Source organism: Dryobates pubescens, chromosome 2 (genome assembly GCF_014839835.1).
Source record: "Dryobates pubescens isolate bDryPub1 chromosome 2, bDryPub1.pri, whole genome shotgun sequence".
In the NCBI taxonomy this organism is placed as follows: Eukaryota; Metazoa; Chordata; class Aves; order Piciformes; family Picidae; genus Dryobates; species Dryobates pubescens.
Window position 1 is genome coordinate 38,236,692 of NC_071613.1, and position 27,734 is coordinate 38,264,425.

The following is a 27,734-nucleotide window of genomic DNA, read 5'->3' on the forward strand; positions in this document are numbered from 1 at the left end:
CAGCGGCAACAGGCAGGGGAGGGAGGGCAGGACTCCCCATTGTGCCACCTGGCCTGTGCCAGGCAGCTGCACCAAGGGATGGGCCGCTCTGGGCAACACCTAGGCAAGGATAGGACGGGGAGGGCTGCGGGGCACGATGGACAGGGGCAGGACTTGGGGGCTATCGAGGGCCATCACTGGAGTCGGGGGGTGGGTGTCACAGTGCAGGGGTCTGGCTGGGAACAGTGATGATGGGGGCTGTACAGCCGTGGCAGGCTGCACAAGGTGGAGGAAGGGTGAGAAGATGTTTGGGGGTGTCACAGTGGTGGTGGTGCCAGAGGTCAGGGTGGGGCCATGCAGGTGTGGCTGCAGGTGGGGTGACCCTGGGCTGGCCGGGGGCCATGCTGCTCAGAGAGATGCCCTGCAACGCTGCCCTGCTCTGCAGCAGGAAGGTGGCGGGGTGTGATCCCTGGGCAGAGGGCACCCAGTCACATCCTTCTCCTGGGTGAATTCATGCAGGGCAGAGACCTTCACCCAGGAAGGCTCACAGACGAGGTCTTGGAGGGGTTCACAGGGGCCCCAGCTTACCCCCTGCATGATCTGCATTGTCAGAGCCCCTCTGTCCCCACCCCACTTCTCTCCCCACCACCCCTGGTGTGCCCATTCTCCTCCATGCCATGTGCTTGAGAAGGGACTGAGCCCACGTGCTAGGGGCAAGCGGGAGGAACAGGCAAAGGGGCTGGGGCTCTGCTCTGGTGCCGGCGCGAGGCAGCTGCAGAGGCCCCGTGCCGCAGTCCCTCTCCACAAGGACAGTGGGGAGGGGAAGTGGCATAGGGCTGCCCCTTCCCAGTCCTGATCTGGCCTAGCAGGCGAAGTCCTCAAAGACCCCCTGGTGAGGGTAGTGGTGGCGGTGGTGGTGGTTGGGCAGGATGCCCGCGTTGTAGGTGCCCTCCACGTGTCGGCCCAGTGTCTCGCAGGGACTCTGCAGGGATAGCAGTCAATGGAGCGGGTGCAGACACCATGAACTCTGTCCCATCTGCCCTCCCGCCCAGCACAGCCTGTCCCCAGGATCACCTTTAGGGGCACCCAGATCCCTGCCACCCAGCCCGAGTGCACCAGAAGTGGAACTGTGCTGTCTGTCACTCTTGGGATGACATCCCTTCCCTCAATGACAGGGATGCTACTGAGGCCCTGTACTCACAGCCCCCCAAACAGCCCACTCCCATGGGGGTACCTGGTCCTTGAGCTCCTCCAGTCCCAGTGTGGCAATGCTGCCTGAAGGCTTCTTCAGGGGTGGCTTAGAGCGATGCAGGACTCGGCTCACTCTGTCCCGGACCACCTGGGTGCAGACAAGGGGTCAGTTCCAAATCCACATCCTAGTCTGCAAGGACCTGCCACCCCCTCCCCTGCCTGCCCAGGGGACATGGGGCTGACACTGGAGACAGCACCTCTACCCATCACCCTCCCCATCCTCAGGTCACCAAGCATTGCTGAGGAGATCTGTCCTACTTCCTCTACCTCTTGATGACTCTTGATGAGTGTTCCCCAACTTAAGGGCTGTAATAGCCCTTTGGGGTGGCCATGCACAGCACCCCTCCCTCAGGAGCCTGGTCCCCATTCTGCACCTCACCCAATTCCACTGCCAAGACACAGCCCCGAAGGCTCAGCACACCTCATAGACATAGTCCAGGATCTCCAGGATGGTGAGGATGCTGGCACCGATGAACAGGCCCATCTGTCCCCCGATGTCCCCTGGGGAAGAGGACAAGGAGATGGTCATATGGAGATGCTGTGCAGCCCACCAGGACCCTCTTGTAGGCCACAGGGGCTGTGGGCTGTGTCAGGGTTATTGGACAGAGAGGCATAGCATGGTCACGAGGGCAGGGAGTGCAGAACAGAGGGAGAAGGAGACATATGGGACAGAGGACAGTCAGCAGCATGCCACCCATCAGCTAGTCTGCAGCCAGCTCCTGCCCTGTGTGGTCCCTTCCTGATCAGCCCTATGTCCTCCTAGGTCTGGGACTCAAAGCTCTGCACCTCCCCATCCCACAGGAAGGTTGAGGAAGTCACCAAGAAGTCCAGCAAGGTCATAGGCTTTCTTCTGCTCAATGGCCTCGTAGTTGAGTGCCTCAAAGAAGATGTCCAGCACCAGGAAGTTCTCCCTGTGGGGATAACATAAGGCTTGGCAAGGAAGGCTCATCACCAACCCTCCTATGCTCATTGTCCTCTCAAACCTCTCCCATCCTTCAGCCTTCCAGCTCCCACGTGCTCCCAGGGCCATGGTGAGTTATTCAGGCTGGTGCAGTGGAAATATGGAAGGAGAATGTTCCAAGCCAGGAGGGACAGTGGGGTGGGAAGATGCCGTCAGGAGGGCTAAGAGGATGGGTCAGGGAGGTGCTCTAGTGGTAGCCACCAGATGATGCTGCAGGGACCATGCATGCCAGGACCCACTCTCCCCACGTTCTCCAAGGAGTGGGGCATTTCTCAGGTCCCCGAATTCCTTTCCACCCAACCTTAGCACACCCCAGCACCAGCAACTCACCGAATGTAGGTCTCGTTCTTGTTGTACTTGCGGGCAAGGTAGCGTGCTGAGCCCTTGTTGGGGATGCGCACCATGGAGATCTCCTTGCCATAGCGCGTCAGGTTGCATGGCGTGGGGCAGCTGCAGCGCTCCTGGCTGTCCTCCACCGCTGTGTCTGGGAACATGCACCCATTATCATGGCTGCACCCCTCCCCACTTCCCTTTCCAGGAGCATCTGACTGACCCCCAGTCACAAGCCTGCCCACCACCACACCTACCCAGCGTGTGGTCAGCACACTCGATGTACACATTGGGGGAGCAGATGGATTCATTCCCTGTAGAGAAGCAGATGGAGAGTGGGGTGAGAGTCTGGTCCACTTCTGCCTTCCACCCCTGGACTCAGGCAGTGGGGCAGGGGTGGCCTCTGGGTTCAGAGGGGATGGGAATGGGTGGCCCTCATCTGCAGGCTGGCTGAGTCAGAGGTGGCCCCTGGGTACAAGGCAGACAGGGAAGGGACTGATCTGCAATGTAAGGAGGGTAGGACAGGGGCTGATCCAGCATGAGGAGAGAAATGGGTGATGCTTGAGTGGAGAGGAATGGGGCAGGGGAGACCCCCAGGTGCAAAGGAATGAATAGAGGAGTACCCTTGGGTGCAGGCTGTAGAGGTATGGGGCAGCTCTAGGCAGGATTGTGGAGGCAGTGGGATGCCCCCCCTCTGTCGTGCACACTCCTCACCTGGCATGTGGACCATGCGGCAGTGGCAGCTCCGCACCACAGCCTCCTTCTCACACTGCAGGCGGCAGGCAGCGATGCTGTAGGTGTCATAGCCAGGCAGCGTCTGCTCCCCCTGTACGCTCGCCCGGCAGTTCCCCCATGGCTGCGGCAGGTAAGTGAGCTGTGGGGCAAGGGGGGCACTGCTGCAGGGCCACGCCAGCCTGGGTGCCTGCAGGCACCTCCCCTGGGGCTATGGGGTCTCCTGCCTTACCCGCTGCTCCTGGCAGGACACGAAGGTCTGGAAGCCAGGTGAGACACCAAAGCCCAGCTGATGGATGTAGGGTGGCTCATCTTGGCTGTGGATCTGAACCCGGATACCAGCTTCAAACGATGTCTCATCTGCAGGAGAAACATAGAGGGGCTGCACACCTAGTCACAGGGTCAGCATTCTGCAGCCCAGCTCCCCTCCAGTTCCCCACCTGCCCCACAGCCCTTCCCTGAGAGCCCTGCTTGCTGAGCAGCCCTCAGTCCCAGCACCCCTCCTCTGTGCCCTGCCCCACCACAACACTACTCACTGGTCTCTCTCCAGATGGGCAGGTACTCTTCCTGCTGGATGTCCAGCATGATCTCCAGCCCGTTGCCCATGCCACCTTGGCGGGTAACCCGTGGGTTCCTCCTGTCTCCATTGAAAGTGTAGCACTTACCGTAGCGTGTGTAGACCTGGGGAGGAGAAAGGAAAGGTTGCGAAGGAACAGACAGGGATTTGGCAGGGTGTTTTGCAAGCAGGATGAAGTCCTGGCACTCCTTTTCAATCCCACAGAGGTCCTGGAAGGGGGAAACACCCTTGCGTGGCACTTGAAGTTTATCTAAGCCTCCTTCCCTGATGCTGCCACACTTCCACCCTTGTGGGGGTGAAGCATCAATCCCAGCACCCATGGGGCAGCACAGCCATCCTGCCCCTGTCAGACAGAGACTCACAGGGGTGAAGTGCTGTGGGCCACAGCGCTCTCCCCGAAAGCGGCACTCCACCAGCATGTCCTCGATCTGGTGGCCCAGGCGGTGGAAGAAGCTCTGCATGGTGCGCTCGGAGCGGCGGGGCGGCAGGAAGCGTGAGTAGTTGGCAAGACGTGTCAGCCAGGCACGCCGGTCCTCTCCCAGCACGGCCAGCATCTCAGGCACCAGGGAGTGGTTCTCCCAGGCCAACCCCAGCCACTGCCCCACTGAGTAGAGGTCGGGCTTTGTGAGGCGCAGGAAGCGTGCCCGGTTGGGGTTGCAGAGGGTGACAGCTGGAAAGCGGAGCTGGCGAGCCCAGGTGAGCCGTGCCCGAGTGTGCACTGGATGAGAGAGCAGGTGGTGCAGGCGGTCGGTGGCACTGGTGGCCAGCAGCCCAGTGGAGGCCAGGAAGGCCAGGCTCCACAGCAGGCGGCGCAGGCGGGACTGTGGCCGGGTGCACATGTAGTGAAGCCCAGGGATCCTGGTGGCTCGCAGGACACCAACGACAAGCTGAGCAGTGCCACCGTCCTGACCTGCTGCCAGGGTTTCCCCATCCTGGCAGCAGGCAAGAGGCGATGGCATGGCTGCAGGCAGGGCAGCTCCTCTGGAAAGCGGGGTGCAGGCTGTCCCTGAGGCTGTCTGGGGTTTCCAGTCCCCTCCAGTGAGCTCTCCCTCCTGGGAGTCTTTTGCTTTGTGCTTTCCCAAGAGGCAAACCTGGCAGGCGCCTTCCTGAGCTGCTCCAGTGACGGGTGAGGGGAGGGAGAGGAGGGGGCTGTTGCAAACGCATGCCTTTCCCCAACCTCCATTCAGGAATGGAAAATTCCTCCTCGAGCCAGACTGGGATAGGGGGTGGGGAGGGTGTTCTGTGTACCCAAGTCAGGGTGAATTGGCAGCCCTCAGTGCCCCATCATGATGGCACCAGTGTCCAGCCAGTTATACCCTGTCACAGCCCACCTTGTGTGAGCACCATGCCCAGGGATGCTGGATCCCAGCTCATCCTCTGACCTGGCACTACAGTCCTCTCTGGGTCTCTGCCTGGACCCCCAGGGTCTCCGACTGTGGCTGCTCTGGGGCTGGGGGGCGTTCCCCATAGAGGCAGGATGGTGCCAGGACTGGAGGGGCAGGGCATTGCCTCCTGCCAGCACTGCTTGGCATCACATGCATACTTTGGTCCCCTGAGCTGCAGCCTCATATTCCCTGCCCTGGAGGTTGGGGACCTGAGTGGATCTGTACCCTGTGGAGTGGGAGAAGTGGGACCATGGGGCAGAAGGAGTGGAGTCGTGGGGTGGGAAGCTGTGTGGGAACCCACCTGAGCCCGGCGGGTGCTTTGAAGTGACTGGTGAGGCTGTGATCAGAGGATGGCAGCGGCAGGGGGGTGTCTGCACCAGGCTGTCAGCGCGGCTGGCGGGGCCCCGACAGCCTGTCAGGGCGTCTTCAAAGCTCAGCATCGTGCTCCGCGGCAGCTTCTCATCTGCCAGTGCTCCTAGGCACCCGTCTTCAGCATCAGCCCTGATGAGTCGTGGGCTGGCCCCAGGGAATGCCGCAGCTCTGGGACAAGCAAGGACTGCCATGCCCTCAAGCGAAGGGCAGTAGCCCTGCTGCCCAATGGCAGCTGAAGCAGCAGAACAGCGGTTAAAAGAGGGGACTGGAAAGATGGGAGCTTCCACTCACCTCAGCAGTGACTCTCAGCATCATCCGTGCTGCTAGCCATGGTGCCTGAACTGCAGCCATCCCAGGGACCCAATTGGCATCACGGAATCATAGAATGGTTTAGGTTGGAAGAGATCTTTAAAAGTTGTCCAGTTCATCCTCCCCGCAGTGACCAGGGACATTTTTTACTAGATCAAGTTGCTTGGAGCCCCATTCAACCTGACCTTGAATGTTTCCAGGGACGGGGCTTCTACCACCTCTCTGGGCGACCCGTCCTGGTGTTTCACCAGAATCTGAACCAGCAGCTTGGTGACAAGACACAGAAGGATGCCAGGCAGGTCAGGCACGCGGTTTGGTCTCGGGAAGTAGGACAGGTTCACCGCAGGGAGGTAAGCGGAGGCAGGATGCAGCATCCCGGGTGCCCAGGGGTGACAGGGCATTACGTTCCACCTCCACCGCAGCCCAAAGGCTCCTTGGGGTGCCAGCTCCGGCCACGCTCCGGCGGTGGGGTGGGAGGTTTGCGGGCGGCCCGGAGGGGCAGACTCCGGCAGGGGGCAGCAGGGCCCTGCGTTTGAGCCGCGGAGGGTGCGAGGCGCCAGCCCCACCGGGCTCCCCCTGCACTTACCCTACGGCTGCGCCAGCCGCTCTCCCTGCCCCAGCCCTTGCCCCAGCGCCAGCCCCAGCGCCAGCCCGGACTAGGCAAGACAGAGTGCCGCCAGCTGCCGTTTCCCGACTCTTATCCCAGTATCACCTCCGGGTCCTGCCGCAGGGCAGCGGAGGGTACGGCCCCGGCCCAGCGGGCGGCAGTTTGGCCACCCAGCAGTGAGGAGCAGCCGGCGTGCCCCGGGGAAGTACGGTCCCAGCCCTGCCGCCACGGGACGCCAGCTCTGCGGTTTGCTTTGCTGGAAGAGAAAATGCCTCTGCGAGGCCCCAGCGCTTCAGCTGCCAGGGGACAAAAAGCCAAGGCTGGGGAGCGCCCCTCACCACCCCCACGGCCTGACACCTCAGAGTCGGCACTGACCCTGGCACCATCTTTGCCACGGCACAATGCCGGTGTGAACAGAAGCACTATTACGGGCTTCCCTGCTCTCTGCAACGTCGGAATCTGCTTCAAGGGTCACCCCACACTGAGCTGTCCCCTCCAGCCTGTGTATTCTTTCACTATCCTCAGGACACGGCTCAGCCCCCTCCATAGCCCCTGTGCCGGTACGGCTGCATGGGGCTGCTTGAGCTGGCTCGGCTCCTCGGTGAGATTTATTGTGGCTCTCAGAGCCGGAGGCTGCCAGCCTGATAACATCAGCCCCTTGCACACCAGGGCAGCTTTTATATTAGTTTTCTTTAAACGGAGGATGAGCTTCCCAGGCTGGAGGAAATGTCATTTCTCTGAACGCTTCCATCTCGTGTGGGTTCAGACATCTCTGGGAAGCATCACAGTCACCCTAGAGCAGGGTGAAGGATGGGGAAGGGATGCAGAGGCTGGGGCACATGGGGACAGACTGCTCAGGGACAGAGACCAGTGGAGCAAGGCTTGAGGAGAAGGTCCAGCAGCAGCAATGGCCTTGTCCCCTGTAGCCCCAGGAAGGCAGGCACAGCTGCAGGGATGCATGAGCATCGTAGAGGTGCCCTATGGCGCCCAGCTGAGTTACTCACTTGCAGGCTGCCAGGGTGCCAAGGCCAGATGTGAAATTGCATTGGTGAGAGAACAGCACAATTCTGAAGGGCTTTGCCTTTCCAGAATGACAAACCCAATTAGATAACAGGGAAAGCTTAAGGAGAAGGAGGAGGTGGAAGGGCAGAGAAGACTGTCTGCACCGCGAACATGATTTCCTTCCTGTAGCTGACCCAGAAAAGCACCTTGCAGAGTTGGAGCACATGTGTCCAGCTGGGGCTGGCATCTGGGTTACAGGCCCCCAGGCCCCCTGCTCTGCTCACCCAACCATCCTTGGGGCCAGGGCAGTAGATTTCCCATACCGTGTGCTGGTCTCCCTGCTCAGCTGCCACACACTGGCATCCCCGTGCCATGCTCATGTGCAGGGGAGACCCCATTAGGGAGGTAATTTCTCTACATGATTCCTCATTTCCTTGCTCTCTGCTGTGGAGACACGATGACCTTGACAAAAATAGCTGCTTGCGCCTTGGCTGGCAGATCCAGACAGAGATTTGTGGGTGCTCTGGCATCCTCCTTGCCACCTCACACTGCTCCAGGGGCCCCCAGCTCTCTTCTACCCTCCAGAGACTTGCTGTCCTGTCCCCCCCACTGTGGAGACCCCCATGGGAGCAAGGTGCTGGCCTCCAGCATCCCCACCCTGGCTCATGCCAGCCCACTCACAAGTACTGGGGTGGTGAGGACCAGCCCTATATGCTCCTGGTCGCCCTGTCCCCACTGCTGCCAGCCCATTGTGCCAGCCTTTGGATGATCCCGGCTGACGCAGATATTTCTGCGGCTTACATGGCTCCCTACAGTATTTAGCCTCTGGAAGACGACGTTAAACATTGCAAGCGGTGACAAATCCTGATTGCTCCGAGGAGACAAGAGGCTGCGCTAAGCTTCCAGCCAAACATTTTCATGTGAGGGAAACCAACTGCAGCACATGTGATGCCAGTGCCTCCTGTTCTTGCACACCTAGTGCACCCAGACCTGCTCCCACATTCCTGCTGGGACACACAGCCCTGCTCTCATGACCCTGCTGGGATAGACAGCCTTGATCCCACATCCCAGCTGAGATGTGCCGACAGGCAGGCTCGGGCATGAACACACCAAGCAGGAGTGAGTACCCCAGCATAGAGACAGCCCTGAGAATAGTCATCATGGGCATGATGGGGATGGGAATTCATTGGAGTGCTGCCCACTTTAGGCTTGGCAGGCACACTGGTTCAGGGGTAACCTTGAGGGTGATCTCCAAGTACCCCAGCTGCCAGAGCTGTGGTATAAAAGAAAGCAGCCTCCAAAATTGGAAATGTTGCTTCCTGAGTGAGTGCAGGAGTCCCGTGGCCATTTGACACAGCACAGGAGCTGGGGTCAAGCTGGTGTGATATTGGTACAGCTGCGGCAGCAACACAGCCGTGCATGCTGCTCACTGCTTTGTTTCTGCCCCTTCACTGCGGCCATCCCAGCACCTCACCATGCCTCTTGTCCCCTAGGGAAAGCCTTCATTGTGTCCCTCGCAGCCTGCTCCCCCCCTTGCGCAGCATTGCCAGGCCCTGCCTGGGTGCCCTGGGAAGGAAGCCGCAGCGCTGACGCCAGCATTGCAACTGCCCAGGATATGAGATCCACTTGGATTCAGCAATTTCAACTCATTTCAAGCCCGATTCTGCAGCAATTTTCTGAGCCAGTGGGATGTTTTTGCCTCTGCAGACATCCCTTCTCATGCACGGTCACACTACTTCCCTTCCCTGCTCCCAGGAGGGATAGGGGAACAGTACCGGGATGGCTCAACCCCAGCTCTGGCAGCAGCACAGCCATCCCTCATCCTGGCAGTCCCCTGTCCCATTCAGAGCTGCTGGGATGGCTCCTGAGGGATGCAGCCCTGCTTTTGGGGCCCAGGGCTCCTGCCTCCATGGGACACCCAGGTCTGCGGCCTCAGTCCTGGCAGAGCATGGCACCTTAGGCCTGAGTAGGGCACAGCAGTGCTGGGCTAGACTCCTTTTCTCTATCCTGTGAAGGGCCAAGCTCTGGACCATCTTTCATGGCACCCCAGTCTGCTTCCCCATAAGGAGGATGGGCAGCAGGGGGCCCAGGGAATACTATGGGAATATTGCAGAGGGGTTAGGACCCCTCCTGCCACTGCAGATGTGTCTTTTCTGTGCCACATGCCAGCCTGTGCCAGCTGAGCCCACTCAAGCCAGCAGCAGAGACTGCATGTGTGTGCATGGGGCTGGCAGAGCCCCTTTTGTGCCAAACAGGCTCGTGGCTGGAATACCAAGCACTCAGCTGTGCCACAGGCTGTGCCACCAGCCAGACAAAGTGATAAGAGGCACCTGAGTCCCAGAGCCAGGCAGGGGTAGCCAGTCATAGCTAGGCTGCTGCCTCTGGGCCAGTGCTCAAGCCAGTGTCCCCCAGCCATGGGCACTGTCCAGATCAGAGCTCCCTGCTCCTGACAGGTCAGGCTCACAGGGATGCAATGCATGGTAGAGGGATGCACTGCACACTTGGCAAAGACATCTTTCCAGCACATCTGCCCCAGCACTGCCAGTGACATCAGTAAAGCAGGGGGACTTTAGCACCATCCTGCTTTTAGAAGCAGCGTCTGTGACAGCACAACCGAACTCACAGGCTGGTGAAGGAGCAACCTCTGCAAGCCATCACCCCATGAGTTCTGCACCAGCCAAGCCACCAGCCAGCGGGTGCTGTTCTGCCGGTGCCACTGGGAGCCAGAGAGGCTGTCACAAAGAGGTGACAGGCACCTCAAGTCCCACTTCTCAGCCTCACTGCACAGGCAGGGCCTCTAGTGGCAGAGCAGGTGTCATGGGAAAGTTGTGTTTTCACCTCCCGCTGCTCCTGAGGGGATTTCATCCTAGAATCTCATCTCCTCATTCCCATCCTAAATTTATTCATGACCAGTTTGTAACATTTGTTCTTGTGCCAGCATTGTCCCTCAGCTCAAATAGCTCGCTCCCCATCCTTGTGTTTCCTCCCTTGAAGTATTTATGAACAGCAATCCTATCCTCTCACAGCCTCCAGCCTGCCAGCCTGCACGTGCTCCTGGTTTCCTCTCCCAGTTCAGGCTCTGCTTGCCTGTGCAGCCTGGCTGCCTGGCATTGCATCTGCTCCATCTCCTCATCAGCTTCCTCAGCCCTGGCTGCTCAGGGCTTGCTTACTGCTCTGGTGAGGTTCCTGATCCACTCAGATTCATGACTCTGCCCTCTCCATCCCACAGTGCCTGTGGGGCAGCATCCATGTAGGGACGGCTGGCCTGGCTGGGGCTAACATGCTGCTGCAGGTCTGCTGGTGGCTTGTGCTTCTATACGGTTTGCTTGTACTAAGCACTTTAAAGCATCCAACAAAAGGGTTACCTGAATAGGTGAGGGAGACAACACCAAGGGAATTGTGAAAGATGAAATGCTGGGGCTGCTGCCCAGGTGGGGAGGTGTGCTGCAGTGCAAGGTAGGGATGCAGAGAGGCTGGGAGTCAAGAGATGGGGAAGCCCACTTCAGCCTGTGTCAGCCAGCAAACCTCTTTGAGGTGCTACCCTAATTTCTTCCTAAGGATGTGTGTTGGATGCTGGGGCTGAGGAGCTTTCTGCTCTATGTTTCTGCCTTCTGCTTCCTCTGGGAGGAAGATGGGAAAAAACATGGGACAGAACCCAGGTAGTGCTTAGGGTGCACCAAAGCTGCCCCCCTGAACATGTCAGGGTGAGCTTGCTGAGCTGCTAACAGTCCCGAGGCTGGCCTGTGTCTGTGCTGAGCATCAATCCTGACATGACGCTGTGCACTCTCCAGCACTCTCCAGCCAGCTTCCAATCCTCATATCCCCCCACTGCCAAGCAGGGCATGCAGCCCTGGGCATGCAGCACAGCATGCTACAGATAAGTGTTGGGATGGGCTGAGGCTTAGCCTCACTGCTGCAAACTCAACAAAAACACACAGAGCAATAATGATGTTTTTTGGGTAGTGGGCTCCTCTTGGCAGCCAGAGGAGACCCAGCACCACATGCAGTGCTGTTCAGACACAGCTAGTCTGTGCCACTTGACCCCAGGACCAGTGAAGGATCCCCAGCCCTGTCATTTCACTCAGAGATGTAGTGCTGAGCCCATCCATCCTGCAGGCTGGAAGAAGCAGGGAACACAAAGGATGCCTGAAACTGGGGTATGCAGGGTCCCTAGGGCTGTTTTGTGGAGTGCAGGAAGCCTCTCTTTTCTGCCTGCTTTCACCATGCAGGTACTCTAGAGCTGCAGGGTGTCCCCTGGTACCGTGGGTACCCTGCAGGGTGTCCTCCAGTACCCTGCAGGTACATCAGTACTTGTGCACGGAACTGGGTGGATGCTGGTGGATTTTGGCTGAGAGACGGCAGCAGGTTCTGGGTTGCACGGGCCCTTCCTCACTCCCCTTGGAGCGCTGGGGCACCGCGGGAAGGCAGCGCGCAGCACCGCAGTCCCCGGCCCGGCGCAGGGAGAGCTCTCCAGGAACCTCTCCCTGGGGACCACTTCTCTGGGAGAGCAGCCGCGAAGGGAGCGCTGCGCTGCCTGTCCCCAAAGGGTTAACAAGCAATTTCCTTTGCTGACAGCTCGGAGACCGTTCACTATCGACTGCGGGAGAATAAGAGGGGAGAAGCAGCGAGATAAAAAGGCAGCAGAGCTGGCACCGCCTGCTTAATCCCAGCGCTTAATCTGCTGGGGCAGTGCAGGCAGCCTTATCTCACCGTCCTTCTGCTGCTCCATCTCATTACTGCTCCCACGGCTGCGCAGGCCTCGACGCCGGGAGATGTAAAAGCTGAGCCGGGGAGCGTGGGCCTGGGGCAGCAGCTGCTGCCAGCCCTGCCCGCCTCGCTCGGCTGCCTCCGCCGGGCCCACTGTGCCAGAGGGCACATGCTGGCACCCCATGCCTGGCACACACGGCCCCCCCGCTGCCCAGCTGGAGCGGGGCGGCTGCACGGGCAGACGCGGGCACACGGATGCATGCGCACACAGACTGCACCCACGGAGCCTGCCGTCTTGCTCACCCCTCAGGCTGTCACAGAGCCTCGGGGACACACAGACAGTGTCACACACACACACGTCCCCTAGCCTTTGTCCCGTGCACGTGATCTGGTGATCCAGCCTGTGTGAAGCCCCTGCCTCCGTGGGCGCAGGGAGGATGCAGGGCTCCGTGGAGTGGTACATGTAGGACACAGTAGGTCCAAGACAGCAAGCAAGGCAATGACACTTTGATCTGAATATCCTTCTCCCTCCATTCTCACCTACCCAGGTGCTCCCTCACTGGATGGCAGACCAACCCTTTTCTATCTGCTCATCCTACCCAGCATACCACAGATAATTTCTGTAGGTCACCCCTGTCTGGCTCTGGCAGCTCCTAGGGCCAAAGGGCAGGAGTGGACAGGAATGGACACTGCCTCCTGGGAGCTGCAAGGTGCCGGCACAGATGCAGTCCTTTCAGCACAGGTACAGCCCCTGCAGCCATTTATCTGTAAGTCCATAGAACTGACAAGGTGCAGATGAAACCTGCACACTGGCTGGGCTGTCACAGGGGTTATCCTGCTGCCTGAGGATGGGTTTACACTGATAAGATTTATTGTCACACTGGCTGAGGTGCTGCCAGCACCTCACTACTGGGTCCTTTTGCAAGGCTGTGCTGCCTGCCTGGGGTACTGTGAGAGTTATGAGCAGCACATCACCAGGCAGCTGTTGGCAGAGTGGGTCCCTGGACTGAGGAAACCCCGGCATGACCTTCTGCTCCCTGCTGCCAGGCTGATGGGTCCTCTGCCTGGCCATTGCAGGGTGCCTCACCCAGCCTCTCACTATTGAAGCAGGATGTCAGAGGATGCTGGTCCCTAAGATGGACCAGGCTGAGCAGAACACACTCTGTGCTGCCAGAGGTTTGCTGATGATGCTGGCAGCATGGCTCTTGTCACAGCTTGACATCTTTGCGGCTCTCCTGCATAGTGTGGGGCAGCCAGGACTCATGAGGAGCTGTGCATGGACAAACAACAGGTAGGATGGCTGGGGCAGGAGCACGGAGAACTTCCTGAACCTGCAGCCTGACCCCAGTACCATGTGGAACAGGAACAGGAGGTGGGATCTTGTGCAACACCTTTCCCAGTGAGAAATTAGGTGGGCAGAAATACCCTCAAAAAAAAAAGGAAATTTGGCTCCAGGGCAAAACCTCTGCCCTAGTCTCTCAACCACACCATGCCTGCCCCCCTGTCCCAGTCCCCAGCACTGATTTCCCTGGGGCCAGCAGAGATTGTCCTAAGCCACCTGGTGCAGTCAGGCAGGGGCTGAACCAGGCTAAATCCCTGAGCAGTGGGAGGGAAAGCCACCTGCCAGCATCATTCCCTGACCCTATATTAAATGCATAAGTCCCACACAGCTCCCTCACCACCCTGCTTCATCCCAGCTCCTGTCTCTTCTTCTTCCCTCCGGCCACTGACCCTCTGGTGATGCTGGGGGCTCCATTCTCTCTGCCAACACAAATTTGACCTCAGCATGTCAGAACTGAAGGAAACAGCATGCAAACAAACAGCCCAAGAGCTGCCTGCACTGTCCTCCCCAGGGCCAGCTCAGGGGGTGAACAGGGGCCAGAGGCTCAGTTGGGGTGGTAGTGTAACCCACCAGCACATCAGGAGCCTGAGTGAAGTGGGGTGATCACAGCCCAGTGGGAAAGGGCTCGTTAATAGCTGAGCCCTTTTAGTAGAGATTAGGGAGCTTTGTGGCTTTGATCTTTGATTGCCAATTTGCATCTTGAAGGCGCTGGGACCTCATCCAGCCTCAGTGCAACCCTTTGTGGTTATCTCGTGGCTAATGGATTTGTTCTTAATGCCGGAGCGTGCAGGCTAAAGGCTGATTAAACCCTCTCTGCGGCACTAAATCAATGGAACAAACATGATAGGGGTTGGCTTTCCCCAGCCTGCTCGCTCCTGGGTGGAGGGGCTGATTGACAGAGCCCCCGCACCCTGGTGCAGGCAGGGGCTCCCTCCTCGGGGCTGCCAGGCGGGAGAGGAGGCACAGACACCAGCCAGCAGGGACAAACTGGTGGCTCATGTCCCTGTATCCCCACTCTCTGCTCGCCATATAAGTAGCAATGGGCTGGAGATTGTCATGGCTGTCTGCCCATCTTGGATGCTTGGGCCACATGGCCCTCGTGAAGGTCCTCAGTATCTGCAGGAGCTTCCCATTCTCCCCCCTGCCACACAGCATGGAGCTGGTGGGTTTATATGCCGAGATTCCCATCTGCAAACCTCACTATTGAATCATCTCTCCTCCACCAATGTTTGCCAAGTGCAGTAGAGAGTGGCTACAAAAGCCATCAGTGCCAGCATTTAATTTGCCCAGGCTGGAGGTGGAGGGACAGCCAGGCAGGCTGGCTCAGTTGCCTGAACCCCCCCCCCTCCCACCCCCAGCCCAGCTCCCAGCGTGAGCCAGATGAGCAGCCCCTGTTCCCGGCCGACAGCAGTATGAGGAGAGCCAGGACCCTTCCACCTCTGCCTGCAATGGATGATCCTGCCACTGGCACTGTTGCCAGCACCACCCTGCTCTGGGCATCAGCACAGCAACCCCCTTCCTGTCCTCACCCCCACCTCTGCACAAAGACAGACATTTCAACCCAGTCAGCATCTCCTCTGAAGGCCCTCAACACAGCACCAACCTACTCCCTCCAGTATTGCTCCATCCCCTCCACCTCACCCCAGTGTCCCCAGTTATCACTGCCCTGCCCTGCATGCACCATGCTACCCCCTCTCTCCCTTGCTTCAGGCTGCCCATGCAGTATCTGCTGCAATCCCTGAGTGGGTGAGACAGGACATGATGCTGAGATATAGCTCTTGGAGGAGAATCCAGAGCATTATCAGCCTGGGGAGTTAATTAAGGTCATGTCAGATGATAAGGAAACAGGATGTCAGAGCAGCAGCATCACAGTGGGGTCAAAGCCTGAAAAACTCCCTCTGAAAAGCAGCTCCACTGAGAGGTGGTCAAGCAGCCACTCAGGGACAGAGTGGCTGCCACAGCCACATGTGTTGGGGCTCTGAGGATGGCACCACACATGCTGGGATCACATTCAGTATGACATAGGATTGGATGGTGATTGAGATGGGATGTGATGGAGATTGGGGTGGGGAGGGGATGAGATGGATAGGATAGGATGGGATAAGATGGGATGAGGATTGATATGGGAATGGTGATGGGATGGGGCTAGACAGGGCACCTGGCTGTGATATATCATGCCTGGGCAGGGAGGGCTGCCTGAGCTGCATTGGTTATCTTCACTTGTCCTCATGCCGGAGCAATGTGCCCCAGTACAACTAGCACAGTGCTGGCAGGCTGGGAATCACTGTGAACCTCTGCCTGTAATTAGCACACATAATTGCAGACACTCTCTGATTAGTGGGACCTCAGATCTGGGCACGCCAGCCTGCCTGACAGCGCTCATGCTGATGCTGTCTCGGACCATTTGCCTCCCTGCTCAGTTATGGCTTCCCTGCCTGGGGCAGGCAGTGCCATGAGGTGAGGAGAGCAGGGCTGACCTGGCATGGCTCAATGAGGTGCCAGAGCAGGCTTGAGATGGGGGGACAGATGCAGGACACACACTGACAGTGCAAAGCCATCTCGCCTGTGTAAGCAGCCACAGCACTCAGTGCCCTGCCTGGCTGGGCAGGAGCTGAGCTGATGGGACATAATTAATGCTTGCATCAGTCTTGGCTGGATTTGCATAGTGCCCTCAATCCCGTGCTGCCCGGAAGGGCGGGTGGCTCCATGCCCTTTGTAGAGGCAGTAGCAGATGCTGAGCAGGCGCTGCCTCCTCCACAGAGGTCACAGACACAGCATAGTCCCCTACTTGCCCCCACAAGCACTTCATGCCTCCTCACCCCCACAGCACAGACAACTACAGACACCCCATCCTGTCCTGCTCCAGTGATGAAAGGCTGAAGACAGATGGAGATGCTTCTCTCTGCTGCACCATCCCTCCTTCCTCCTTGGGCTGTGAGGAAATAGCAGGGACAGCAGCTTGGGAGTGAAGGGTTTGGAGGGCAAGCAGGACATGGCAGAGCTGCAAATATGACCCTGCAGCTGGGAGGCATGGTGGTGCCCACCTTAGCAGCACAGAATAGAACAGGATATGAAGTCCATGGGCAGCATACCTAGCTGGTGCCTGCTCTCTTGGGACACCCAGTTCCCTCCTGCCTCTGCTCTGCTCACCTGACCAAGGTGAGCACCCCCAGTGCATCCCCAGAGGTGTCTCCCAGGCTGAGCCTCGGCCCAGCAGGTAGAAAAGCCAGGGCAGGAAAGAGCCTGTGGTCATGGTGGTAGGGACACCAGGGTCCAGGAAGGGACATAGGTCCACTTGCAGTCCTTATTTTGCTACCCTGTGGATGCAGATGGCAGAGGGACAGGACAGCACAGGGACGTGTGGAATGCCAGGGCCACTTCTCTCCAGGGATGACAGACTGGTGAGATGTCCCTGTGCAGTCGAGCACAGCACCTCACCACAGCTGCTGACACTGCTGACAGATGCTCCTGGCCCCGTGACACCACGGGGACCACGATGCTCCAGGCACAGCCAGATATAGGAGGAGACATGGGCATGTCTCCTGTCCCCAGGGATAGCTGTTGGCTCTCCACAGCTGCTGTCACTGATGTGTCTCACCCATACCTGACCTCACCTCAGCACCCACAGCACCTGCAGCACCCACTGCCCAGCCCACCCTAGGGACACGGCGGTCATGGCCACTAGGTGTGCCTGTGACCGGGACGGGGTAGTGGGGCGTGGCCTGATTGCAGAGCCCCAGATGAGCATGGCTGGCTCGATCGGAGCCGCCCGGCCCTCCAGCAAGCTGGGCACAGGAACGAAACGGCTAATGAGCTGCTGGCTGGGGGGTCGGCAGCTAATGATTAATCAGGGGCTCTGCTCTCACAAAGCGTGTGCATCCTCTCCCCTCCCGCCCTGCACATCCTAGAGGCTGGTGACCGGGAGTGGGTCGGTGAGTCCTTTCAGCTCATGTTCCTCTCTCAGGGGCCAGGCTGGCTCAGTAGTCCAGCTGAACTGCCCAGTACAGGGGAGTCTCTGACCCCACTGGAACATGGCACCTGTAGGTCCTCACAGCCTCTGGCTTTCCTGCCTCCCCAACTCCTCCCACGTTTGCCTTCCCAATCTGGAAGGAACTTTTTGTTCTGCCGGAAGAAAACCTGTTGACTACAGCAGAACTTAGGCAGCACTTAACAGCCCTTCAGGTGCAAAGTGTGCTCCGGCTGGCGCCTCTGCCTGGAGAGGGGCACTGCGAGCTGGGAGTGCCATTGCCGATGGGCCTTCCCATCGTGTGGCAGGATGCTTAAGGAGGATGAGCCGTTTAGGAAGCTGTGTTTCCTGAGGACAGGCAGGCAAGTGTGGGGACCCCCCAGAGTCCCACTGGGTCAGGGTGCAGATCCAGTCTTGTCACCACGAGTAGCAGCCTGGCACCAGGTGCCCTGGCTCAGTGGCGGGGCCGTCTTCACCTCCCGCTTGCTACTGGCACCGTGATGCAGCTGTGGGCGGATGAGGCCGGCAGCGCCCTGCCTGGAACCACTGCTGGCGCAGCACACCGGTGCACGGCTCAGAGCACAGAGGGAAGGTTTTGCAGTGTAAGCAGGGGACAGCCACCCGCAGAAAGGCGCGAGGAGCTGCAGGGAAGCAGCTCAAGCATGAGCCTGACTCTGCTTCCCTGCTGTGAAGCCCTGGCTGGCTTTCCTTGCCTTCACAGACCATGCAGAGCTAGGACGTGGCAAAGGAGTAGGTGCTTTCCTGCCCTCACACCCTTGCCATGCAGCCCTCACAGGGAGTGTGCCTTGGGGACAAGCTTGCTACCCTCTCCCTGGTGGCACACTGGGGCAATGCCTGGGGGAAAAGGCCAGTGACCTGCAAGGAACAGGTTGGAGAGACGTATGTTCTCCCCTATTGCACAATTAATCTCGAGATTCTCCTCCGTCCGTGCATGCAACAAAATTTGGCAGGGTGCTCTGACCACAGGGACTCACTGCTTCTTCTCCAACAAAAACCCATCCACATCTGGCAAAGAAAGAACCTCAGAGCATCCCTGCGTACACACGTGGGGAGAGGCAACCCTGGGTCAGGCAGGAAAACCCACCAGGGCTTGGTCTGCAGGTCCCCGTGCAGCGAGCACCTTCAGCCATTGCTCCTGATGTTTGTCCCCTCCTCAACAGACCCGAGAACCACATGGCCACACTGCTCTGCGACACTATCATCCCTGCCCACAGGCCCTGTTATTCTGGTCCTGAACATATAAATGTCCAGGCAGGGATGTCCATCCCCCTGCCAGGCGCTTGGATGCTGGCAGCAGCCCCCTGCCTGGGCTCTCCCCCCGACCCCTGGCTGCTTGCCTTTCCCGCTCCATCTCCCAGCCTGGCTGGAGCCTCAGCCCATCCTTTCACCGAGCAAGCCCAAGCTTCCCCAGCAGCGTTCCAGCGATTTGTTATTGGAAAAAGGGGGAAATACGTTTTTTGACAATTATTGTTTTTTCCACCTGACTGGCTGCAAACTTGTTAATTTTTTTCTTTAATGTGTGAACAGTGTCAATGGCAGCTGCATGTGAAATGACTCGGCACCCTCTCTGCAGGTCCCTGGCTGGCTTTCAGTGCTCGCACCGCAAACATTGCCTTCTATAAATAAAGGCCTATATCTCATCAATGGCAGAACAGCAGAGCTTTATATAGTCGTCTTACATAAAACCGTCTCTCTTTATGGGCTTCAAACCATTTGCGTCACTTAGTGCAGCTCCGTAAACCTCCTGCTCCAGCTGCTCCCCGGTGGAGGGAGACCCAGCACAGCTGCCCAGTGTCCTGCACTGCCAGTGGGGAGCCCGGGGTTCCCACTCTGCCCAGGGGTGTCCCCACACCTTCCCACAGGGCCAGCTGGCAGCTGTCTCCTCCTCTCCCTGGCCTGCCACCTTGGCGTGTGCCTCCCTCCAGCTCTCCTGGCCTAGGCACTAAGTGCTGGCGTGGCAGCCGGCACTGCCAGGCATCCAGTGTCTGGGGACAGCTGGCCACAGGCCAGCACCACACACCCTGCCCTTGTCATCCTCCCTGTCATTGCCATGGCTCCTTGTGGCAGCATAGGCAGGGATGATGGGAGGTGCTGCTCCATCCTCCATTGCTTGGGAATCAGGGACCTGAGGGCGTGGGGTGACCAGGGATGTGGTGCCAGGCTTGGGGGGACTGTCTGGCTTCCAGCTGCTCTGGCTCTGACATGCAGGACAGGAGCCTCTCTGCTGGCATTCTACCCCACTGCCCAATGAGCACCTGGCACAAGGGATGCCGGGAGTGCCCCCCAGAGCTATGGGGCACAGCTTCCAGTCCTAGCCCACACTGAGGCTCTTGTGGTCCCCGGAGACCCCAGCTCCAAATGGCAGAGCCTGCCCCTCTGGCTCACAACTGGTGCCCACCCACATGCACTGATGGGTCACGGAGGGGCAAGGGACTCCTGCAGAGGCTCCCTGCAACAATGTCTGCCTGCAGGGAGGCAACCGACACCCTGGCCAGCAGCACAGAGCTGCAGAGACTGTGGTGAAAGCCTTCATATGTCTTGTGCCACCCCTGTCAGCTACCCCTGGTGGGCAGGTGGCCAGAGAGCCAGGGACAAGGAGCCAACAGCATCACAGCGCTGGGACTTGTGATTCTGCCCCATGGCTGCTCCCATGGGACCCCTGCCATGAATGACATTGGCACCAAGGATGAGGTCATAGCAGTGCCTTGCTAACTACAGTGACACACAATGTCTAACCCTGACACTGGCACAGGGCACCTGCACCCCACCTGCACCCCAGCCACCTCTGCTCCATGCCCAGAGCCTCCATGCCCAGACTGCTGCATTGCACCCCACAAACCCCTTCACCCTCCAGCCAGTCACCCTGTGCATGGTCAACCCCACAGCCCCGTGTCCTCACCTCCCCATAGACCCATAGTGTTGTAGCCCCATGCAATGGTGAGCATCCACTCCCAGGACCAAGCCCCCCATGGATGCCTCAGCCCTACTCCTCCTGCAGCCACCCAAGATGTCCACCTCACTCTACAGTCAGCAGTGCTGGGGGTCACTACCCCACAGAGTCCCACGGGTGCCCTAGTCCCAGGGGATGACAGCGCCCCTCGATCCGCCCAGCCCGGCATGCGGGACCAGTCGTGTGGCACGTCCTGTATCCCTGGGGAGCCGCAACAAGCGCGGGCGTCCTGGCCGCTGGCTCCCCCCGTATCGGAGACAGGCTTATTAAGTGTGTGATATTAAATTACCCAGATAAGAGCCTAAGAGCTTTTAAAGTCAATTCATTAAATATAATTATGAAGAGAGCTTTTTTATGCTCACGGTGATCTGATCTCAATCAGGGAGACGGTGGGAAAGCCGCCGGCTCCTCCAGCATCTCCGCTCCCCACCGTGCTGCCTCCACACTCCCCTGCTCCCCCTCCTGCAGGGAGCTGGCACCCACAGCCATGGCCCTCTCTGCCCGCTCCGCTACTCTGGCACTCCCTCCCCAGTGTCACTGCCGATGTTGGTGCCACCCCGCTTGGATGAAGGAGTCATGGAGGTCTGCCCAGAAGGGTGGGAGAGTGGAGGCAATGGGGGTGAGATGTAAGGGTTGGTGGGTTTGGGGAGGAGGACGGTGCGTGTATGGAGATGCTCATGACCATGAACCAGGGTTGAAGGGACCTCAGCAGAAACTCATCCCAGCCGTGAGTCCCCTTACCCCCAGGATTCGATCCCTCTCTGTGCCCCAAGGAGCAACCTCTTAAGGGACCTAATGATGCATCCCCACTCCCCAGGCAGGAGGGGTGCAGGCCTCCCTCCTCTCCCACATTCATTAATGGTGCTTTGTGATAAATTAATACCTGCCAGCCAGGCAGATGCTGCTTTGACCCACAGCTGGACCCCTTATGTTCAGCCCAGGTGGGCCCATGCCCTTTGCACTGGGACCTCCCTCTCTCCCTATGCACTCCAGCCACAGCCCAGAGTGCAGCTGCATGCAGGTCTGAGTCTGTCTTTCCTAGGCAAAACAAAGGAGGAACAGGGATCTCAAACACCTTGGGAGCCCCAGGATCCTCAAACCTTCCCAGTCATCTGAAAGACATATTGCTGAGACACCCAGTGTGTGCCTCGAGACCCACTGCGATGAGGGACTTGTAGTGGCACTTCTACATGCAGCCAACCCTTTGTTGTCACATAATCCATCCACATGCTGGCACAGCCTGGGCACTGTGGGGCAAGGAGCAGCAGCCTGGCTGGCTGGGAGCAGGGTGGACTCTGGGCTGGGGTCTCCACAAAAGGCTTCAGCAGGGGCTGGTGGGAGCAGATACCCGCTGCTGGGAGCTGCTGGACTGACATTTATTTTTAGATGTGAATTGTATAAATTAGCATTTCTCAGTGGATTAAGCAGCAGGAATTGTGTAAAATTAAATGGCACCGAATTGCATTGAAGTTCCCTGGTTTCTGGCACAGGCAGCGCCTCAAGCCATGCCCAGGCAGCTCATGTGTAACAGCACCAGAGCTGCTGCTGCCGCTGCTCCGGACAGGAGCACAACCAACCTGCAGCATGCCTGCACCACCTGGGACACAGACCTGGGTAGCACATGCACAAGGGAGAAAGCTTCAAAGATAGGTGGGCTCTGGATGGGTTGCAAGACCCCAGGGAGGTGGCTCAGGCACTGGGCTGGGGCTGTAGGATGCGATTCCAGTGAGCTGAGTGTAGTGACCCGAATGAGCACAGCTGGCCTCAGCCAAGCATTTTACAGGCAATGGATGTTCCAGGCTCTCCTGGGCACTGACACGACCAGCCCCAGCCCCTCCAGTCCCTGCCACACATGGCAGGACACCCACCCACCACAGCTACAGCCATGCCACCCCACATTAGGGATGTCTATGCTTTGCAACCCATATAGCACTGCCTGGACCCAGAGTCCCTCTGTGCCCCAGCCACAGCAGGTTCAGAAGCGCCTGGAGCTCGGTGAGCAACTGAGGGGTCCCCAGTGAGCCCCCTGTGCCCCAGGGCACACCCAGCCCTGCATAGAGGGAGAGAGGAAACAGGGTGGACAAATGCTGGAGGCTGAGCAGGCACTAGGCAGGGCAGGTGAGGAGCAACGAGTCCAGCTCTTTCACACAATGTAAAAACAGTCTGAAAATGTGACATTTATTAAGTACGGTTGTGGCGGAAAGGTCAGAGAGTCCCCACATCAGGAGCCGCATGGGTTGCAGGGCAGACAGCGTCAGAGCTTTGCTGGGAGGAGGCAGGGGCAACAGACAGCTGCCTCCTGCCCTCTCCCCCCCACCAGGATCTCTCAGGTTGCACACAGGGTGCAGCAGAGGACGCTTCCTTTGTCTTGGCACAGGGTCTTTACCCTCTGGGGCCTCCTGCACCACCCATATTCCAGGCATGTGGGAGGCTCTGCCTGGAGAACTGGGGCTAGTGCCAGCTCCAAGAGGCACTGCCAGCTCTCAGCAACCTCCCTGCTCCCCCCCAACCTCCAGCCCTGGCAGAACTGGCTTCAGCAGCTACACATCAGGAACAAAAGGCTTTTGACAGGGGACACCGTTGTGAGAAAGGCACCAGGCTGCCACTCCACCGCAGGAGTGGAGCCTCCTCCTGCAGTGACTGCCAGTGAGCAGGTGGGATGCTGCTTGCCAGCCAAGGAGGATCACCTCTTCCCAGACCCCTGCACATCCCAGCTGCCCACTCTCCCTGTCCCTGCTGGGAGGGGTCTTCCTTCCCACAGTGCCCCCTGATGTGGTCAGCATGGGCCTCGGGTTATGGCTATACCAGGGTGCCAGGCACAGAGGAGAGGGTGGGCTCAAGCCATCTGCCATACTGAGCCCCAGCCCTGGGGGGATGTTTCCCTACCTCCTCCTTAATGGCACGTAAAGAGCACTATTGATTTCCCACCACACACTTCATACCCTTGGCACTGCAGCTGTGCTTGCCCAGCCTGCAAGGCTCAGCACCCAGTGCCCTAACCGAGGCACTGGGCAGCGAGCCACTGGGCATCATGTAGCATCATGGGCAACCTAGCCTTGTGTCCCTGGGCAGAGTGGAGACTGGGAGGCTGGGGAGCATGACATGTCTTGTGGTGGGGGGCGAAAGGGTCTTCGGTGGGGCTCTGCCATGGCCCTGCAACGCAGGGCACACATTTATCAGCGGGGCTGCAGGGGTGCCTTGCTGCGGCTCAGGGCTGTCCCTGCCGCCTTGGGAGATTTACAGCCCAGCCTGGCTTTATTGCATGGAAGATGCTTACGCTGGGCATTTTTTTTCCCCCATAGTTTCTTAATTTGCTATCCCATAAAGAATGTGGATTTGTGACATTAAATAGGGGAAGATCATTTACCACTCACAGCTCTTACTTAAAGGATCTGCACGAGTTATTTATTGTGTAAGCACAGGCTGCAAGCGGCTGGGGACACTCTCCAGCCTCAGTGCTGCTCCTGCTCCCAAACAGGCAGCCAAGCTGCTGGTGGCCCCATGGCTTGGCTACTCTCATGCTATAAAACTTCCAGCCTCTGGATGAAGTCCACCTCACACCCAGAGGGAAGGAAGGTCTCCAGCACTTCTGCAAGTATGGCTGCAGGAAAACCTTCTCTTCATTGATGCCCCTGGAGACATGACCTATTGCTTCAAGGTCTGTTCATTATGGGCTAGGTGCCTTGGGACCCCAGGCCATTTGCCCACTGGGATGTGCTACACTCTGAGAGCCCTCCATCACTGCTGGGACATGCTGTGACTCACATATCCACCCACCACAGCGGGGGTACAAGAGCTTTCCGAGTGTAAAGGCACACATGAGGCCCCAGGTGGGACTGATGAAGCCTGAAGCTCCCCATCATTGCATGATGGCTGGGTGCGGGGCAGCCTGCATGCCCCACACCGGGGACACAGCTGGGAGGCACGAGAGCACCCAATCCCACGTATCACAGCTAGAACTCAGCCTGCCTGCCAAGCAGCTCTAACTGTGTTTCAGTCATTCCCGGGAGGCACAAGGGACCAATTTGGCTCGGGTAACAGGAGTAGGAGGCTCCAGCTGCAAACAGTGTGATGCCTCTACAAGTCTCACTGTTGCCTGGCAAGGCTTTGGGACCTGGTATGAGACAGAGAGAGGTCATATCTTCCCCCACCCCTTTCCCACACACATGCCCTGCCCTCTCCTGCCCCAGGTTCACCTCTTTGCTCCAGGCAAGTGATACATAATAGGGATGCTCCTTTGTGATGACAGCCCCTGATGCCTCAAAGTCCAGGCTGGAGGGCTGACCTGAAGGCAGGAGAGTGGAGGTTATGGGAGCCCTGGGTTCCCCTTCTTTGGGCCATGGACCAAGGGTCATCCGGCACTAACCATCCCCATGACTGAAACTTGCTCCAGTGTGGGGTGCCCACACACCAGATCCTGGCTGGCCAGGCATCCTCAAGGCAGACCCATAAGCAACTGAGGCAGGCAGGCCAGTTGATCCTGCATGGCCACCTGCTGAGAAACTGGGTCTCAGTAACTGTCCTGGTGGTCACCTCTGGCTGCCACGCAGCACAGCACAAACCACACATCATGTACATGCTGTGGGAAGCTTGTACCCAACCCCATCCAACTGAGCTCTGCCCTGCCAGCCTCCCAGTGCAGCTCAGCACAAGCCAAATCCCATTTCCATGCCTGCCACTGCCCAGCACAATGCTGGGCTTGTTGCCTCCCCCAAAAGCCAAAGATGTTCAGGATCCTCCAGAAGGACCCTGGGGCTGGAGCCAGTATGGCCAAGACACGTGCAGGACTGTCCAGCACCAGAGGTCCCTACTCCCAGCTCTGCTGAACCGCACTCCTTCCTGGAAAACTCAAGCACAGAGCAGGCACAGAGCCCAGCAAAATCCGAGGAGGAGTAAGGCTGCCCCAATGCTGTCCCCTGCTCCTCCCCATTTCACTGCAGTGCCCCATGCCATCCCCTGCACAGGGCAGCCCCACCAAAGCAGTGCTTTCCCAGGGACAGCATCACCCTGCACAGTGAGCAGGCATTGTACCGATGGGCACGAGTGAAAACAGGACATGCTGCATCAGCCATTTCCAGCCCCACGGAGCCTCCCATTCCCGGCATCCCACACAGCCCGTGGCATCGCAGCCCCTTCCCGGTGTGGAGCGGGCTCCGGCTGGCAGCGCTGCTCCCGGGAGCGCAGCGAGCCAGCCGAGCAAAGCCCCTGGCAGCTGTAGGAAAGAGGCGGCTCATTTCCAGAGTCATTACGGTCTGAAAAGGGTCCCATCAGGTATTCCGCCCGTTCAGCACATTTATTTTCCCAAACCACAGCGGGGATTTGTGATTCTAGGCTCAATATTAGCTAGAGCTGCACGCTAGTGGCACCGGGCCGGGAGCTGGCTGCTTGGGTAAGCTGCGCGCTGCTGGAGGAGGCCCTGCCAGCAAGACCTGGGCAGCGAGCGGGCACTGCTGGGCAGCCCCCTGCTCACCCGGCTGCAGCCATGCCTCTGGAGCAGAGCAGATCGGCACATCTGTGTACGTACACGTGCGTGTGCAATGCTGCTAGCCTCCGGGTTCACACACACCCCACCACCACCCCCCCCACAAAAAGCAGGAAGGCTTCCCTATGTGCAAAGAGGTCTCTGCTTCTCACCCCGCTCCCAGCCACCCTTGCTGTGCAAAGCACCCTGCAACAGAGCACTTCAATTCAAGGGGAAGCACAGACTGGAGCAGGGCTCTGCACCACAGCTCTCCCCGTGTACGCTGCACACCCACCCAGAGGACTGTGGAGCCCTGCTCCACCCCAGCACTGGCTCCTGCCTGTGAGCCCCTCTGGCACAGACTTGCCAGCAGCCCTGTCCTGCGGTGCACAGCCCAACTGAGAGCTCCTATGGAGGATCCTCTCTCTCTCTCTCCGTGTGAAACTTGGAGGGAAACTCAAACAGAGAGTTTGAGTTTCTTCAGCAGATGGTGAGAGACAGGGAGCCCTGTTCCGCCAAGGTGTGGCTGTGTGGGTTTCCCCCACGCCAGCAGGGGCTGCCGGGGAAGCTGAGCCAGGTGTGCACTCACCACAGTGAAATCACGGGAGGAGCAGTTCTCGCCGCTGAAGTTGCAGCTCTTGAGCATGTCGTCGAGCTGGTGGCCGGTGCGGTTGACGATGTCAGCCATGTCGGGGTCAGGGTAGAGCAGGTCAGTGGCCTTGTGGCCGTCCCGGTCCTTGGGGGGCAGCCCAGTCATGTTGGCCAAGTGGAAGATGTCAGCATCGGTGAGTGCCGAGTGACGGTAGCGGTTGATGTTGCAGATGGTGATGGCAGGGAAGACCATCTCACGGATGGCCTCCTCGTCCAGGGCCATGACGTGGGGGTGCTCCAGGTAGAGTAGTGCTGACTTGGCTGCCTGGTAGAGGAAGAAGGTAAGCGAGACCAGGAAGGCAAATGCCCAGAGGGTCTGGCGCACACCCAGCCGCCCTGACTGGCAGATATGTCCCAGGCCGTGCAGTGTGCTGGCGCTGGCAAAGGCAGCCAGGTCCCGGGAGCGAGGCTGGGGAGGCTCCTCAATCAGGCTCTCCTTATCCCCTTCTTCTTTCTCCTTCTGCTTCTCATCCTCCTCAGCAAATTTGATTTTACACACGATCTCAATTGGCATCTGCCCCGCACGGCCGGCGTGCCCAGCCAGTGAGCTGCCCTCTGGCACGGGCACTGGCCGAGAGCCCGGCCAGGTGCTGGGAGGAGGTTTGGTTCCCCCCCAAGCTCCAGTACGGCGCCGGGAGGGCCAAGCCGTCTCGGGAGGGAAGCGCAGCCCCTCTCAGCAGCTCCGAGCCGCCGCTTTCCTCTTGTCTCACTAGTCGATCGTCTCCTTGTGCCTTCGCTTATCAGCACAAATACAGCTGTCAAAAACCCCTCTCTCTCCTCTCTTTCACTCCGTCTCTCTGCCTCTCTCCTTCGCTCCTCTCTAGTTAAGACCCCAGCAGATACAAGCAGCATTTAGGCATCATGTGCTAATAAAATCCAGGGAATACTTAATAATTCAAGACATGTCAACATTATTTCATCGTCAAATAAAGAGTGAGCGCCAGAGAAAAGAGGCAGTGTGAAGGGCCCGGCGCCTCCGGGGCAGGGAGCTGCGCTGTGCCCTCTCCCCAGCCCCAGCTTCCAACTGCTGCCGGAGCCACTTGTTTGAATGGCTTCTGAGCTGCCGGGGCCGTACCGTGCCGACCTGTGCCGAGCGGTACGGAGTCGAGCCGAGCCAAGACGAGCCGAGC

At 58.8% G+C, this 27,734-nt stretch overlaps 1 protein-coding gene across 2 annotated transcripts; it reads right to left on the reverse strand.

Annotated features, from left to right (window-relative positions):
• Positions 1-537: 537 nt before the first annotated feature.
• Positions 538-27,734, reverse strand: ASIC4 (acid sensing ion channel subunit family member 4). 2 transcript variants are annotated; one of them, XM_054175343.1, is made up of 10 exons: positions 26,543-27,734; positions 3,790-3,934; positions 3,486-3,613; positions 3,236-3,395; positions 2,779-2,835; positions 2,522-2,669; positions 2,050-2,141; positions 1,652-1,731; positions 1,214-1,318; positions 538-961 (listed from the first exon to the last, which is right to left on the reverse strand). In XM_054175343.1, exons 1-10 carry the CDS (start codon positions 27,116-27,118, stop codon positions 842-844), a joined length of 1,611 nt encoding a protein of 536 aa, XP_054031318.1. In that variant the 5' UTR covers positions 27,119-27,734; the 3' UTR covers positions 538-841. The 2 variants fall into 2 exon arrangements, with proteins under 2 accessions (XP_054031318.1, XP_009909386.1); XM_009911084.2 differs by having other exon boundaries at positions 2,522-2,675.